This window comes from Buteo buteo, chromosome 2 (genome assembly GCF_964188355.1).
Source record: "Buteo buteo chromosome 2, bButBut1.hap1.1, whole genome shotgun sequence".
Lineage (NCBI taxonomy): Eukaryota > Metazoa > Chordata > Aves > Accipitriformes > Accipitridae > Buteo > Buteo buteo.
In genome coordinates, this window is record NC_134172.1 from 78,613,758 (window position 1) to 78,631,230 (window position 17,473).

Consider the following 17,473-nt stretch of genomic DNA (forward strand, 5'->3'; position numbering starts at 1 on the left):
TCATCTTACAGAAGATGACCAAAAAAAAACCAACCAAAACCCAAAACATTCTACAACCAAACCACACACTGGTTCTCTGCTGAGTGGAAGGGGGGGGAAAAAAAAAAAAAGTCCCAATCCCAGATCTACTGATGGTTTTAACTTGGACCATGGCAACAAAGCATACTAATCATGCACTTAAGGCTTTCCAGCTCTGAGGAACACTACTATGCCATTTGGATTTAAAAAATTTTTTGCATATAGGCAGGTCTGGAGCATGCCTTCGTCAAGTTATTCTGTTCAGCCCTTTATTCCTCAGAGTCGTTTTTAACATCTAAGATAACATAGGTAGTGTTTAACTCAAAATCCTACAATTGCATTCCAAAATTTGCCAGAGGACTCCCTGTTCACAAATGTGAAATAATGTAGATTGGGATGTCTTCAATTGTTTTCTCTTATTTGAATCAGAAAGGAGCAGCTGAGTAGTTTTCATGACAGCTTTGTTTGAGCCTCTCCAAGACCAAGTCCTGTACCTTGTTTTTTTGCAGATGATGAATTCCAGAGATCTGTCCTTTGTTTCTTCTTCTGATTACTGTTATCCAGATGAATATGTACCTGAAGGGAAATAACAGAAACATTTCTTGAGATGGCTACAGAAATGAACCTGCACTTCATCCCTCAAAAAAGCCAGACCATATTAAGTGTAGTTAATGTAATTAATGTCACCTTTATAGTGTTACTAAGGTCATATTATTTCCTGCCTGTCTTTCCTATTTTGTTTCCAGTGTTTCATAACGTATCTAACAAGGAGCAAAGAAGTGTACCACCATTTAACCAGCCATTTTGAGTCAGTTTATAGGAGCAGCTTTTCATGGGCTGCCCTGAGCGGGGACAAAGAACCCAATTATTTGGGTATTGTCCACCAGAATAAAACATGCAGACTAGAAAAAAAAAAAAAAAAAAAAAGTATTGTGTTAGAAAGACTTGCTTCATTTGGCAACAAAAATAGTATCAAGTCTTAAACTTCATATGAAAGTTACCTTTTATCTAAAAAAAAAAGGTCTGTTCCTAAAATTCATTATAGTATCACAGCCCGTAAGTCCCAAACTCTAAATAGATTCTAAGGACTTCGGGAGGGACGTTCAGTGGCTCTCCTGTACTTGCTTGGTAGGAGGCTAAACTTAAGTCAAGAGAATGGTTATTGGAAGAGCACATAAATTCCTGCACAATATGCAGTATCAAAGTTTTCAATAATTCACATTTGCTGCACTTTCCTAATTTCATTTTAGAGTTTCTTTACAAACTAAACTACTGTATAGCACTCATTTTTCCTTGGAACCTACACTAACCACAGTTCCTTTGGTGTTCTATTTGCTTGTTTGTTTCTGGAAGAACTTACATATCCTCCCTGTAACCAACATCATCATTTGTTATACTATCCACATCCTTCTGAGTCTTGGATACACTAAGCATGGACATTAAATGCCAGCGAGGAAGAACGTAGATCACAAAGCATCCCATACCTTATAATATTTAGATATCGATTGATGTAGCATAAAACCTGTTGTGCCTTCTGAAGAATCAATGTTGAATACTGTCTGGAAAACAGTAAACAAATGTAAAGATTTTGTAAAGATTGATGTAAACAAATGGAAAGATTTAACAACTGTTTCCAGCAAAACCCCTAAGGTATCTTTGCACTGAGAAGTATCTCCACAAGTTACTGCTGTGATAACCTTAAATCTATCTCCTTGCTCCTGTTATTAAATACAGAGAATCTTGAATAAATACATTCTTACAGGCAATTCCTGCTAACTACATGGCTTTCTCATTGTTCCAAAAAAAAAAAGCAAGCCAGTATCTAAACGTATTCAAACTATACAAATGACAGTATTATTATTCACACTGTTCATGACTTCTGGCTGTGGATAAACACAAACACACTACATGTTCATGAGATCACAGTGTTACAACTGGGTGTAAAAGAACTTTTTGAATTTCCTTAGTTTAAAATTTCAGCCATGATACCCTACGCTAATAATACTTTGCTTGGAAAAAAAAAGTTATAATCATATCTGGTTGTCCATATATTAAATTAAAAGCTTCTATCAACTCTTCTGCATAGACTTACGCTTCTTCCCCTTTCCTGTATGTGATGTCTTATGCCTAAGGGTGATGCTTTTTCAAACATATGGCATTCCAGTGCAACTTCAGTGAAAACAGCTGTGGTTCTTAAGTATTTATAACTTCTGTTAATTTTTCTAAACAAAATTTCTCCAGACATTTAAGAGGAATTATCCAAGCTCATAAGAATATCAGCTAATTGCAACAAGAAAGATGTTCTCCACCAGTCAAAAAAAAGTACAATTCCTGCAAATACTAACTTCTGAAAAACAGCCAAAGATAGGGTGTACAAAAAAGATTTTGCTAAGTGTTATTCTAAAAGGAAGAAAAAAGAATTATTATTAATAACAACAAGTTGGTTATAAATTAAGTCTTGAAGACAAGGCTCTGTAACAAGAAAGCACTGCATTTAACCAGTGAAGACTCTGTGACCCAGTCCTACTTGAAAGTATCTCAAGATAACAAACTATCACGTGGCAGATGATTTGCAATAACTGTCCATGTGCATGTCCTCAGCAGCAGCAGCAAAGGGATCTTAGCTTTCAGTGAAAGACTGCTCTTCCAATTCAAATAACCTTTCATCTATTCACAGGCTAGAAGAGCACATACAGACATTTAATTATTCCCCGTCCTGCAGCACACACTAATCTGTGGGCTCCAGTCACTGGGATCAGGAGACCTGGCTTCTACTTCTTAATCTTCTCATCTCTCAGCTTTGAAATGCTGTGAAATTAATTTAAATTAAGCATACCTCACCTTCCCCACAGAACAGGGACACTCACCTTCCAGTACAAATCATTTTGGTATCAGTGTATGCAAATTGCTACTACTGTATCAGAACATATACATAGGTTTTGTTGAACCACTGCTATAAAAATTAAATACTGCGTATGCCGCTGCAAATACACCCTCACAAACATCCATGCATTCGATGAGTTCAGTATTGCAAACCTACCAGGACTGTTCAAAAAACAGCTAGATAACTTGTCTTTATCATGCAGGTCTGCAAAGTTCAAATACATTTCTTCACTTTTAGTTTTACATGAGGTGTTATTCTGCAGTGTCATTTTGGACATGTATGCTCTCCACCAGCATAACAGGTGCAACATGACTTCATACTACTAGACAAAGCACAGAAAGAAAAATGAATCATCTATTGGAATTACTGTGTTAACTGGAGCTGCCTGTTTTCTCACAAGCTTCTAATGTTTTTTAAGAAAATTTTAAATTACAAAGATTATACTTTTCTATTAAATTCCAATTCTAGAAGAAGAGGATTCAAAATTAAGCTAAGACAGCAAGTAAATTTAGGTGAAAAGCAACGATACTGAACAATTCACACCTCCTCTCTGTAAGATTTTCTAGCAGTCAGCAGGAAGACTACCTGAATGTTGTCAGTAGATTTGACCTGAGCAGTGTCATTCAAAATAAATAAATAAAATAAATAAATAAAATCCAAGACTCAGGATAGGACTTATAGAGAACATGGCTAAAATCAAATCTAGATTATTTAATCCCTCCTAGTTTACTTAAAAGGGACACTAAAACCTATAAACAGTAATAACCTCAAGTAAAGGGAAATGTAAGTGAGACTGTTATAAATTCTTCAGCAAAAAGGGAAAAACAAAGTACATGGTCAGTACCACACCCAGATAGAAAAGAATTTTATTACAAATCTTCTAAGAAGTGTTCTGGAAATAAGGAAGAATGTTGAGGAAAGAAAAAAAGAGTTCATTTGCTGTTGCCAAATGCAGAGCCAGACACAGAAATAATTAACTTTTCAGATTAAATAAATTGCTGTGTTCTTCCTCATTTTTGCTCTTGCATAGATTTTACTCTCCTCCTGCCTGTGTTTCCATTATTTTATCACCTTTTTTGACATTCCTGTGCTTTCTATAAACATAGATGATACTTGTAAGCAGTACGTTTTCCAGAAGAAAGATCTATCACATCAAGGATTTCTGAAGAAGTCTGGCAGCTAATCTATTAGGCAGGCTACCAGCGAGTAGAACAAAACCAGAGAACTACAAAGAGGCTGAACATTGCCAGCCACAACAGACTTAACATCATGGAATTTCTTGCATCAGTGGCTGCATTATAATTTTTAATACAAAAAAAAAATTTAAAAAAATCATTAAACCAAGACAGAAAAACAATGATTAACATACATTAAAATGTCATCATTATTATCACCCACCTACTAAAGATGGGGGGAAAGAGACCTTTTTGATCCAAAGAACTCACAAGCATTTGGGAAGTAAAGGTCTTGTTTCACTGTCAGGAAAACATCTAATTCAACCTGACACTCAGTAACTCAGGCCAAGATGATGCTCTGGAATCACCAAATTCTGGGAATATAGTGAACTTAATCCCAAGCGTCAGCAGATTTTCCAATATGTAACACTATAGCTAAGATGCTATTTTGTTTGAACTTCAAGCTGTCCAAACATTACTCTCTTTTTGAGTACCACTCAAGACTATTAGAGCTTTGGTCAACTTCAGAGGGAAGCCAGAAGTTGAATTTCTGGCCACTGGCCCATTGCACCTTCTAATTTTATGGGGCCCAGGTTTTTCATAATCAATGTTTAGCAAGTGCAAAACAGGGAGAGGACTGACAGCACCATATGGATACCTACAAGTGTCACATTCAGTTCCTGTGGCACTACAAAGATTTTTATTTTACAGAACCCTTAATTTAATAGTTAAATGAAAAAAATAGAGTTAAATTATCTTTTGTTTGCTTTTTTTAACTTAGTCGGTCCTGTTATTTCATGAGAAGGTCTCATATTCCCAAATATTGCTGCTAGAAAGTAAACAGCTCAATAACCCAGCTCCACCTGGTGGAGGCTAAAACCAGACAAATTTAAATCAAGCATCTCCAAAAAGGGACATCAAAACTGTAAAAGAACAGCCTGGGTAAAAATCAAAGTAGAACATCCCATTAGGCAGCAGCTTTCTCCTCAAAAACCCATAGACTTCCATCACTGCACAAGCGTACATACAATCAAGAATAAAAAAGGATCCAATGTCTTTCCACGTTTTTTAAACGAACTCTTCTATCCTTCAGACATATATAGAAGCAGAATTATTTACCTGGATAATATCTGAGAGCTTATGCAATCCAGACGTATTGACAAATATCCCAGTACCTAGACAGAATAACACATGATTACTTCTACAACACAAGCATACACCCATTTGTATACATTCTTATCTCATCTGAACAGCACAACACACTGCATACAATGACTTGAAAATATCATCTGAAACAAATTATTTCAAGTTTTTCATCATTGTTCAAGATGCAAGGAGAAATGTTAAAACTGGCATTCCAAAGGAAGTTTCATGTCTCTGACGCATTGGGAAGCTGTCATCTGAGACAAATTACATAAACTTCTTAAGGCTCCTCTACATTAAAAATTGGAAAGGAGATAATTAAAACAAAGATAAGCATGATTAAACTGTTTGGTTACTTTTTCAAAAGCTCATAAAACTAATATTAGTCTCATGAAAAAAAAGAATAGAGCATTGACTACCCCATTATGCAGAGAGACAAAACTAACCTTTGCTATAGCTATAAATAGCCCTTTACAATCATCTCCAAGCTTCTAGGAAGAAGTAGAAGAGGGGACTATATTTAAAACAGTGACTACAGAGGAGCAGTTAAAAGAACGTTATGAAATACACTGAAGACAAGAATTTGACCACAGAAATGATAAACATATGCGCCTATTAAGCCAGAGCGCAAACAGCCTAAAAGGAGAAAGATGCTGGGGGAAAAAAAAAAAAGGAAGGATAGATGTGTTCTCAAAGGATGCACTTGCAGAACTGACAGTCTATACTCTAGTCTCCATGGAGTGGGCTTGCTCTCTTCAATGATTTTTACTGAAAAGTCTGCTAGTAAGAACTAAATTTTCTTAGCACATGTAGAAGTTGGAGATTTTTCTTTGCAGAAGGGCAAATTAAGAACAAGATGCTGATAGACAGTAGAGCAGAAGCTTGCTAAATCAAGAAAAAAACCAACCAAACAAACCCCACATTATGTGACTCCCAGCATTCCTGTTTCATAACTCCATGACCAGGGAAGAACTCAAGACACTAAAAACACCATCAGCAAAATGTAAACAAGCTCCACCCCACAATCCTTCTGGTTTTAGAGAAAAATACTGTTGTGGGCAAAAACCCTCTACGTATGCACATGTATGTACACACATATGTTGGTACACATTCAGGTTTTGACACAAAAGTGGTTCTTAAAACTAGTTCTGTTGCAAGAACAGATATAAAACATGTTTCCCAGCAGAGGATCTTGCAGCAAGTCTTAATAAAGACACAGGTCCTCAGTGTCAGATTTTAGCTTTTAAAAGCTTTATAATTTAAATTTAAACAAGCCTTTCTCCTCCTCTCCCCAAACAATGCAAACTTCCAGTTACTTATATCAAAGAGAAAAGTCTGAGTGAAACAACTAACAAATTTACACTTACGGCCTGAAAGAAACTGTAAAATCTGCTCTAGTGACTCCAGGAGTGACGATTTGGTCTGGAATGTTATTTGGGCCTCTGCAAACAGATCAAAGATGTAGCTGCAATTTACAAAGAAAAAGCACAAGTGGGTAATCACTGTAAATAATCATATGGACACAATTACTGTTACTCTTTTATAACAACAGCAATTTCACCATCTAGTAGCAAAACATGTTCTTGTCTCCATGACAAAGACAAATTTACAGGAATAGAAGTATTTCGTTATAAAGACAGCAGACAATATTGACATGACAGAAAGTATACTGACTACGTCCTTCACATCTTCCATGATTTCTCTACAGCATACAATACATACTAATTTAGAAACAGATTTGCATGCAAGTTCCATGATTTTTTTACAACATACAATATGCATTAGTTTAGAAACAGACTTACAGAGCTCTGAGGTACCTCAGACCAAATCACTGCAGCACTAGTACCTCTGTTTAAATCATGATGCAAAATTGAAAGAAGCGCAGTGAGGAGCTTCTTCCAGTTCAGAATACCTGACAGGCATACACACAGCATAGGATTTTCCACTCTTGAAACACTTTAAAAGGGACTTCCACCAGAAATGATTACTACAGAAAGGGGATTTAAGGAAACCCAAACCCCTGAACAAATACTATTCCCAGAAACTAGAATAGTACTATCAATCCTAACAGCTGCTACCAATCCTAACAGCTGACCCAGTTTCACCTGGGTCTAGAATCTGCTATACTTTTAACATGTAAACATATTAACAAGAAGAAATTTACCTTCCCTCTTTGGTGACTCCACTATCATTCGGTGGCAGCTCCACTGCATCAATAGCACTTTCTAGCTGAAGAAGAATTTCTTTAAGAGAACCAAGAGGGATAGAAGTTAGGGTTCACAGAAACTCACTTCTGGAACACATCTAAGCCTTTTTTTCAAATGTACTTTATTACAAAGGCTGTTACCAAAGACAGCAACCTAGCTATTTTCTTGATTCTGTAAACAAATCAAAATGATCAAAAACAGTTTCCTAGATATCATCTCTAAATATTCGTATTCAACTTCAAAAACTTTTATGACCTCAATTCTTAGATGAAGCTTAAGTTATCAGCTCAACGTTAAACTCCTCCCTACAGAAAAGGAAAGCTGTTCTTGGAAATGCTTTGTAAACATGAGACAACAAGCCCTTGCTATTAGCTTTATACAGCATTGCGTTCCTACAGCAGAATAATGCAACTAATACAATTCCAGCACACTGACAAGATTAGAAAACAAGGGGATTTCTAGCAAAGAAGAAAGTAATGCATTCATCTGCCAAATATCTCATCTTCTCGGGAAAAAACTGTAACTAAATGTCCCACAAAATTCTCCGGAAAAAAGAGACAACATAAACTTCCATGAATTTCTCAGTTATGAGCAATGTCTACAGAAATGCTACGTGAACCTGGTTTATAGTTGTTCAGCTTTTGAAACTGTTTCAACAATTTTCAACAACACAAAAAATAACCTTACTCTTTATCTTTGCTATATCTTCAAGTTCCATGTTCAGTCCTGTTGAAGAAAGGAAAGATTTCAAAGAGGATGTTTCATGTCTGTTTCATTCCTATTTTTTTTACGCCTTTTCAGAAGTTATGGGCATGAAGGCTAGAACTGGGTACACGGAAAGACATCTTCTGTACTCCACTCACTGTTCTCTTTCATGACCCCTCGTGTCACATTGGTTTGGCCAAATCTTTCCGTGTTTGTCTGGCAGTGATTACTAATTAACAATAATTTATCTTCTAATGAGAGTAAATTTTCCAGAAACTGTTAGGAAAAGTTATTTCCCAGTTCTTGGTAGTGGCACCCTATAATCCCAGTGAAAGAGTGGTTTGTGGTTGTCAACACACCTGAATTGGCCAACTCCATATTGAATTCAGCATTTATTTCATTCTGTTGAACTACTTTTGCTTGTTCTTCCAGAACGACATTTATAGCATCCATTGCTGAAACCAAATCATAGGGTGTCAAGTCAAAAGAAGATGACTCCTCACACAACTTCTCCTAAAACATCAAGGAATAGAAGCATTACTTGGACTGCTCAATGTGCAATTTGCTCAGGCAATTTCATAGATGATAAAGTCCAGATGACCAGGCTTGATTTGATTTCTGATCTCCAGCTCAGACCAGAGGACAATTTATAAACACCTGAAGATTTCAACTATTACTAGGCATTCTTTTTTTCTGAAATGTAGAAAAGATTTTTGCCTCTTCCACATTATCAACATTCTACCATTCCTATCTAGTAGCAAATCACTGTCATCATTAAGATCCCTTTTGTTTTTAATAGGTGCCACCTCCCCTGTGTTCTTAGTGTTGCTGCTAATTGATTTTTCTTGACATTCTTCTGTTTCTCCCATGCAGTTGCCAAATAGCTTGCTGCCTGACGACAAGTTGTCCAAGTAGAACATTTTTTAGTTAGAGAATCAGTTTGTCCTTCAAAAGAGCTACTTCCTGGTCCCTCTCACACTCTAGGAAATACTCATATCCCTATATTTGCTCATATGAAAAGACAGTCCTTGCCCCTCATGATCCTGCAGAGATGTGGGCATGAAGAAAAAAGGGAAGGGGGGGGGTGTCATGAAAAAAGGAAAAAAACCCCAAACCATAAAATGCATATTATTCATATGTAGAATTTGGGCCAAAATGCATGCCAGAACAAATATTATAGACAAGGAAGGAAACATAATGACTTCCTATTAAAAAAAACACTCACCAAACTGGTAAGTTTGACAAAACTCTTTATGACCTTGAAAAATAAGTCACATTGTTTTGTCACAAACTTTTCTTTCACAAAAAGAATCATTTTCCCTGAGGAATGAAGAGAAATAGTAAGGACTACTAACCTACACAAAAATTTTACTGCAATACCTATGAAGAAATAAGTTATAAAGAAAAAAATGCTGAACTAGCTCCACGTGTAAACAATCTAATCAGAAAGAAGTCAATTTTATTTCAGAGTAATTACTAAGTTTCCACATATTAACCTAGAACAGACAGTACCACGGGAGAACTATTGGAAAACAAGGAGTTCTAGAATAGCTGTTCTGGTTAATTTCTGCATCAATTAATATTTGTTAAACACTGCAAAGGGAAAAAAACCCAACAAAACAAAACCCAAACAACTATGACTGGATTTCCACCCATTTTTCAACAGAAAAAAAGATGTTCTGATAAAAGGAGCAAATACTGAATGCAGCTCTGTGACCATCTCTACTCAAACATAGCACACCCTCCCGCGGCCTGCTTACTGAAAGAACATGCAATCAGAAAATAAACTTTGCAGCTGTTTAGCAGAAATCCCACTGGGAGGCTACGCGTGTGGCAGAAAAAAAGGGACATGTTTCAAATGTTCCTTTGCACTTCATTATTTAGGCAAAGGGCTGCAGTTTTGAGCCAACTAAGAAAAAGATCTCATAATGCAGCATTTTTTTTTTTCTTCTTTTCTCTACGAGTGAAGACCTGGAAATATTACAAGAGTCATGTTTGCCATCTACTACACTTGGACAGCCGATGCAGCTGAGCTTCAGGAATGGATATTACATGATTTCTTACATCCTGGACGAGAACTCTCCAAACAAGAAAATGAGTGCCCTCATAAATTTGGAGACCCACCCTTCAGGAAGAAACTATCGCCTTGTGGAAAATCACAGTAGTGTCAAAGGACTGTTAATTAAACTACAAAGCCTTAACTGTCACAGAAACAAGAAATGTTCATGACAATGAACATTAACAACATATAGCCGAGTATAGATTTTACAGACTGTTTCTAGCAGGGCACGGGTCTGTTATTCTCTTTGGAAGAATTTTGAAAAAGGGCAACAGACCAGAAACAACTTACCACATTGTGAGCTTCATCAAGTATTACCACAGTCCCCTTCAGGTCCAAGTTGTGTGCTCTCCGGCTCTAGAGACGAAAAAGAGAACAAGGGAATGGACAAAAAGGCCACAGAGAAATATAGATTTGATCGACTGAGAAATTGCCTTATGAGACAGATTTAGGCTTTCATGTATTTTGAACATTTACTTTTTTTTTTTTTTTTTTTACAATACAGCAAGTAATCGCTGTGGCTACCTAATATATAAACACCAGAATCGTTTTCTCTGGAACTGAAGGTGCTAAAATGCATCATGTAAAAGTTTATGGAGTTTACAACTGACATCGTAATAAAGAAGAAAACAGATGTACCATACCAGGATGCACAAGTTTATCAGAATTATTTTCAGTCACTATTTTGGCTAACAGGAATGTGGAAGGAGTGGGGTGCAAAGCAGGGGCATTTGCCTTGTTTTTACAAATTTATGCTTGTGTCATCTTTGCAAGAAGCGGATGCTGTGAAAACACCCCCAACAATACCAGAACACATAACTTCATTTTACAGTGCTTCTTTGCTTAAGGTGGTCAGAGATTTTTTAAATTTTATTTAATTTATTAAACATTTGGTCTTTCTGCTTTTTGTAGCAGTAGAATGTAATCTGCCTTTTACTATAATTCATTAATTACTCCAAGTTGCATGAAGATGTCAGCAGATTTGTTTCCTCAACAGAGTTTTCAAAAGTTTCATTTTCTATCCATGAAATATGGACAACTTATTGCAACAGCTTTTTTTACAAAGCCAGCAATTATTTCCAAGAGAGATGTCCAATCTCTACTGAGAAAGTTTCCTTATTCTAGAAATCATGCAGCTGGCTGCAGAAACAAAAATGTCTCAGAATGCATGCAAAAATACCGCACAGTATGTGACTGAAGATTTGTATTCAGGAGGTGAATATCACCGAACAACAAGGACATCACATTCTGTAAAGCTAATTCTATAAAAATACAAGACCTCAAACAAAAAAAGAAAAAAGAAAATATTTCTTGACTGTGGGGAAAAAGCTTTATAGAGAAAAAACACAAAATGGCATCCTCTATGGTTCTGAATTTGAACTGGGTTTTGATTAGTTTTGAAGTATACCACATAATGCATTCACCTGGTATGCATCAGTTCTTCACAGCTTATCCATTAAAAGACAATATAAGATAAATAGAAGAACAATTGCATTTAAAAGCAAAGATATATGTTACCTTTGAGTCTAGTAAATAGTTGTAAGGCATAAAAATAATATCTGCTTGCTGCTTCAGGCTTCGAGAGAGATAATAAGGACAAGCTCTGTTTAAAAAAAAGTAGTACAAACTATAAAGTAATACTTGCAGAAATATTAAGAGTGCTTTCAACATTCATCTATTAGGTTTCATACTCTCAAGGGTTTCTGATCAACTTTTTAAGGAGTTGAAACTGGCATGTTTAATTTTAGGGCAGATGGTTAGCTCCATTCACAGAAGACAAGTAAAAAGAAGTGTAGAAAATAATACCTAGCTGTGCAGCTCAACAAAACAAAGAAAAAATAAATTAAAATGAGAAAGAGTGGCATTTATTACCGCATTATCATTTCACCCCTTTAAGCTAGAAGTAAATGCTGCACTAGACTATATTATCTCAACAAATCAGTCACCTCATCCTCTTGCATCTGAAACAAAACTGCAATATCATTTATCATGTCAGATGATATTGGTAGCCTCTGCTCAAGTGAGAAATAAAACATTGGTGAGCCTGACTCTGATCTGATTCAGTCTTTACACAAGTAAGGATTGAAATAAATTGCTATATGATGAAAACTGCAGTAACAGAAGTTAAGGCTTTAGTGTACACATGATTTTGTTGGAAGCTGTCTCCGCAACATATTTAGCCACTCTACTTTGCTCTCATCATTGTTCTGCCACTTTAGTGTATATCAAGTTCATACCAAGGTATTAATAAAAATAAGCAGAGAAATACTTTTCACTACTTTCACAAGTAAGGGGGAGGAAGGTCAGAGGGGATCATTCACCTGTGCTTGTTTCCATTTTTAACCAAGTCTTCAATATCCATGATTGAGTCAATCAGTTCCTTCTCTGTACTCTTTTCTGGCAAAAATTACATTAAAACCACAAGCTTAGATAAAGGTATCACACAAAGATTTGTTGTTACCCTGATCATCATGCTCATCCACTTCCTAACATTTCATTCTTGAAAGACATTAACACAGAGCAAAACACACACCCACACACGCATGCACCTGCAGATTCTGCCAACTCTTCCAAACTTCTCTACCTGCCTAGCAAATCTCTCCCTCTCCAAAAAACAGGGCTTTACTTCCACAGCCAAACTCACCTTCCACATTGTTATAGAAATGACAGGCACGAGCCATCACTTTCATTCGGCACATATAGATCTGTAAAACATAGTATATTTTAGCCAAGAGTTGCACAGCCCATCAAGTACTGAAAAGCGTGTTAAGGTGTGAAGAGCTACTAGTTTTCTGTAACACCAGCTAATGAATAAATGCTAATCACAGTTCAGTTTTAAAATTATGTGTCCCTTTGTCCACCTTAAAGGTTAGGCTCTCTTTTATGCAGCACAGAACACTTAGATGCTCAGAGGAAATTTTGTTGTATTTTGCCACTAATACTTTTCAACACAGTAATCTTTGATATTACTTGTAAAAAATAACAGGTAAATCAGTCACTGAAGCACTACTTTGAAATTGTTGTTGCTCTTGAAAAACACTTCAGTGGCAGATCAGAAAGTAAATTGCAACTATTAACTCTCATGTTCTACACAAGGACATCCTTCTCTGGATGGAAAACACTACCAGAGACTCAGAATTAAATTTTGCACTCACAAAACTAGAAACTAGAAGTTCCTCGAAACACATTTAGAACTACTGTCTTTGTCTACAGCCTCAAGTAGTTAAACAATGTCAGAGTTAAGAATTACACACAATACGCCAAAACAAAACACCTCCACGTTCTCACTGCACATGCTTCCAAGGCTCTGTTCTCACCTGCATGTGGTTGCTCTCCTGTCGCTTCACTTCAGGATTGATGCAAAGCTGCTCTCTGGAACCCAAAACACATATCTTCGGTCTATTCAAACAGAATACACAAAACTGATGTTAAAAATAAGGCAAGAGAGAAGAACACAGTTGTACATGCCTAGGCTGGGTATAATATATCAAAAGTGAAAGGTTCAGGAGAAATAGATAAGCCCAAAATAAGGGTCAGAATCAGAAACAGTAAGTAAGTTTGTCTGTCTGTAACAGCTATATATGTTATTTGACTTTATGGTACTGCATTTCTACTGGTAGCAGTGGGTGGTAATAAGCAGCAGTTTACAGCAGGAGGTAATGAGTAGCAGCTTACATCATCCAGTATAAAATCTGGGTTCTGTTATGACAGTTCAGCCCAATAAACTGGGACCTGTCATCTATTACAAGTTACTGCAAGCTGGCTGTGATTTTTAGAGTAAGAACTAATGCACTACAAACATTCGCAATACTTTTTTTCCTATGGCAAGGCTGCATCTTTACAAGAAACTTACAAACAAATGATTACTGCCTGTCCAAAGAGCTTGGTCAACACACTGGCATGTCAACAGCTGAAAACTGTGACAGACATTGGTATAGCAAAACCACAAAGTTCTTCATAGATTTACACCAGCCTAAGGAATTCAGCTTTGTAATGGCTTCCCATTGCGTTACAGAAATGCCCCCGAAAAAAAAAAGGAAAAAAAGGAAAAGGAAAAAAAAAAAGGAATTTTGGAAGTAAATGTGTGAAGTAAAGAACCAAAACCAGACCAAGATCAGGAGATTCTATAACAAGAAAGGAAGGAGACAAGAGAGGCTGTGAAGTATGAAAAAAAACCAAACCCCACCCAACAAGAAATCCAGGTTCTATACATGCACATTAAGAGAACTACATTTCAGTGGATATCTGTTTTTTATACATTCATCCACATAAATTCAAACAATAACTAAACGGGTTTCTCCACCTTTTCTTTGAATAGGAACATTATCCTAAATCATATTTACCTGTAGACTGTGTTCTTTAATTCATTAATGACCTGTGTAAGTTGTGAGTGAGTTCTGGAGGCATAAATTATTTTAGGAATGTCAGTGTAATAAGCTGCCAAATAGAGGAGAAAAAAAAGCAGAAAAACATTATTAGCATGGAAAGAAGAACTAGAGATATTATTAGCCTCCTTTCCCAGCTGGTACTATGGTAACAGTTTGCCTTGTAGAGACAGCAAGAAATTTTCTCATCTAACTATACACACGCACAAAATGAGCTAAATGAGTTTCTAATGTTCTAAGAAAACATAAAAATATGTAAAACACCTTTAAAATCTATAAAATGGTGAAACCATGCTTCAGCTGCTAAACAATGGCTCCATGACTTTTATAGTTACATAATTATTACAAAAGATAGATAAAAGCAAGTGTTCATTAACATTCCTGTATCACCCCTACTGAGCATAAAAATCACAGTACTTACTTGGGATATCAGCATCTGTGGCAGCATTGCCCCAGGATGACATGGGTCTCTCAGGAAAGAGTTCCACTCCATTCATACGCTGTGCAATTTTGCGGGCTGAGATAGTGTCTTTGAAGTGTTCCCGCCAAGCCAGAGTGGAACACAGCAGGCAGAGGGTCTTTCCTGTGCCTGTAGGACTCTCCAGAATGCCATTTACCTTCTTTATTGAAGAGAAATAAAAGAAAAAGGGAACAAATGAAGAATTTGGAAATTCAGCTAGCAGGTCTTTGTGCAGTACTGCATTTCCTCAGTAGAAAAAACCAATCACTACCTGGTAAACTCTACCATACGACAGAAACACACATATACCTCACATAAAGTTATTATAAACGTGTGACCTGCAGGACCCTCTAAACGACTTAGTGAGGCTCAAACTAGAATCCGGAGCCAGCTATTATCCTTTATGCAGCAGAGGAAGTCTTCACTCTTAGAGCAACTAGAGTGTACCACATTTCAGCATAAAATACATGAAAATATTAGAAGTTATTGCAAAAAAACCCAGAAAGTGACTCTTAGATTACAGACTGCTAGTTTCCTTTAGAATTAAGGCCATATCCCACGCCATAGTTTAGGCAGAAAATCTTGCAAGCACTTTTAACACCTCATCCTACTAGATGATATGATTTTAAAGAGCATAACAACACTACAAGTTGCAGGAAAATGAGCAGCTGCGCTTGCACTGCCATGACAATTTGCATTCAAGTGTATGAAAAGAATTTATGTATATAATAGGCTTACAACACTTCTAATTTAAAACAAGGAGGTACCAAGCAGGAACCAAGCCACTGCCCAGGACATGGAGGGAGGCTGAGCCATGTGGAAAGCCGAAGTTTCTACCAAAAGTTTGTTTGATCTCTCAGAAGAATGGACCACAGAGATCTTTTAACCAACTCCACAACGAAGATAACTATTGTAAAAAACATTTTCTTATTTGACATTCATTCAGTAAGATTATCCTAGCATAGATAAAATGTTGAATTACACTAACAGTCGAAGGACTAACAATACAAAACCAAACCCTAGACAGCTACGAACAAACTGCATGAACACATGGCCTACTTGCTCAGCTTTTCTTCCTTTTCCCAACTTAGGGAGAAACAGCCTATCTACATTTCTACTGACCGTCACCCACACACTTCTGGGTTTTTAATAAGTATATAGTAAAGCAAAAATACAAGTAAAAGAAGGTCAGAGAAGAATTGCAAAAGGCAGCATACAGACAACAAAAAGCAAACTTGAATTCTGACAACCTCTTTTCAGAGAAGCCCTGTATTAGTTAGAAATAAAACGCAGTAAATGAAGCTAAACACCTCCGGGCAGGGAAGGCACTCACCTTCTGCAGACACTCGAGCACCTTGGCCATGTAGGCTTCCTGGCATTCATAGGGTTGGAAGGGGAAATCCACCGTGATGCCGTTCAGCGTTATCTTGGGCATGTTTCCCGTCAAGTCCCTGCAACGAACCGCAGGCCCGCCATTTACCCTGCCGCCACGCCAGGAGGGGACCCTACCGCCGGTATCATCACGTAGAGCCACGGACCGGACCGGCGGGGGGTTCATTTGCACGACGAAGTACCCAAAGGCCCGGATTTTACCTCATATTTCGGGACGGGACGTTACCAGCGGACCCGCACCGCAGGAAGCTCACGGCCACTTCGGGGCCCGGCCGCGGCGGTGCCGAGGAGCCGGTCCGGGGCCTAGGACCCCCCTCAGCCGCTCCGACCCGCGTTCCCGAGACCCCTCAGCCGCTCGGGCCCGAGTTCCCGGGACACCCCCCCCCCCAGCCGCTCCGGTGGCGGTTGCCATGACAACGCGAACGGCACGGCGGCAAACCCTCACCTTCCGCTCCCGCCGTTCGGAATCCCCGCGCCTGCATCACGTGGGTCCGCCCCTCCCTCACGCGCGGTGCGTAACTTCCTGCCGGGCGCTCTCGCGAGAGCTGCGGCGTTGTCATGGGAACGGGGTGGGGAGGTTGTTGGTGGGCCTGGGCCCGGTCCCGGGCCGGTCCCTGCGCCCCTGACAGGGGCGAGGAGCGAGCGGGGCTGAGGGGGTGGGTCTGGTGCTGTCTCCTGTGAGCTGCTGTGGAGGCCCGAGGGGCTCTGGGCAGGAGAGGACCGAGTCCGGTGGGGTTTGGGCCCTGGAGGGAAGTGGGCCCTGGGCCTGGGGAGAGCCCCCCCACACCCCCAACACCTCCCTCAGCCGCTTCTCCCCGCTGTGCCCCGGGGCAGAGGCCAAGGTTTGGCCCCGAAGAGGCAGGTGATTGGCTATTTGGTTGCTAAAAGTAGGAAAGCGGCTGCATTTTGAAAGCCTCTCGGCCCTGGTTGGTTCCCCTGGAGCTGTGAGGGCTCCTGGGCCAGGGTCGCCAAGGACTGCCGTTTCTTCCCTTCATTAACAACTCAGGGAAGAGTGATAAAGGATGCCCTCAACCAGAATTTGCCT

General features: G+C 38.4%; 1 protein-coding gene across 9 annotated transcripts in view; it reads right to left on the reverse strand.

Annotated features, from left to right (window-relative positions):
• The window catches only part of RTEL1 (regulator of telomere elongation helicase 1), a 53,190-nt gene extending 36,260 nt beyond the window's left edge, over nt 1-16,930 (reverse strand). For 3 of the 9 annotated variants that reach the window (XR_012649132.1, XR_012649133.1, XM_075021663.1), the window contains exons 1-16: nt 16,630-16,736; nt 16,370-16,487; nt 14,998-15,196; nt 14,535-14,628; nt 13,509-13,590; nt 12,836-12,896; nt 12,513-12,588; nt 11,710-11,794; nt 10,483-10,548; nt 8,492-8,645; nt 8,115-8,153; nt 7,385-7,463; nt 6,588-6,685; nt 5,197-5,252; nt 1,503-1,577; nt 513-594 (exon numbers count right to left, since the gene is read on the reverse strand). Coding sequence is in view for 6 of the 9 variants with exons in the window: in XM_075021663.1 (XP_074877764.1) it covers nt 513-594; nt 1,503-1,577; nt 5,197-5,252; nt 6,588-6,685; nt 7,385-7,463; nt 8,115-8,153; nt 8,492-8,645; nt 10,483-10,548; nt 11,710-11,794; nt 12,513-12,588; nt 12,836-12,896; nt 13,509-13,590; nt 14,535-14,628; nt 14,998-15,196; nt 16,370-16,487; nt 16,630-16,634 (1,369 nt within the window). In the remaining 3 variants the exon portion in view is untranslated. Of the gene's footprint in view, nt 1-512; nt 595-1,502; nt 1,578-5,196; nt 5,253-6,587; nt 6,686-7,384; nt 7,464-8,114; nt 8,154-8,491; nt 8,646-10,482; nt 10,549-11,709; nt 11,795-12,512; nt 12,589-12,835; nt 12,897-13,508; nt 13,591-14,534; nt 14,629-14,997; nt 15,197-16,369; nt 16,488-16,629; nt 16,739-16,873 lie in introns of those variants that run through there. The other 6 variants (XR_012649139.1, XM_075021617.1, XM_075021607.1 and 3 more) reach the window with 4 other exon arrangements.
• Between the last annotated feature and the right edge of the window lie 543 nt (nt 16,931-17,473).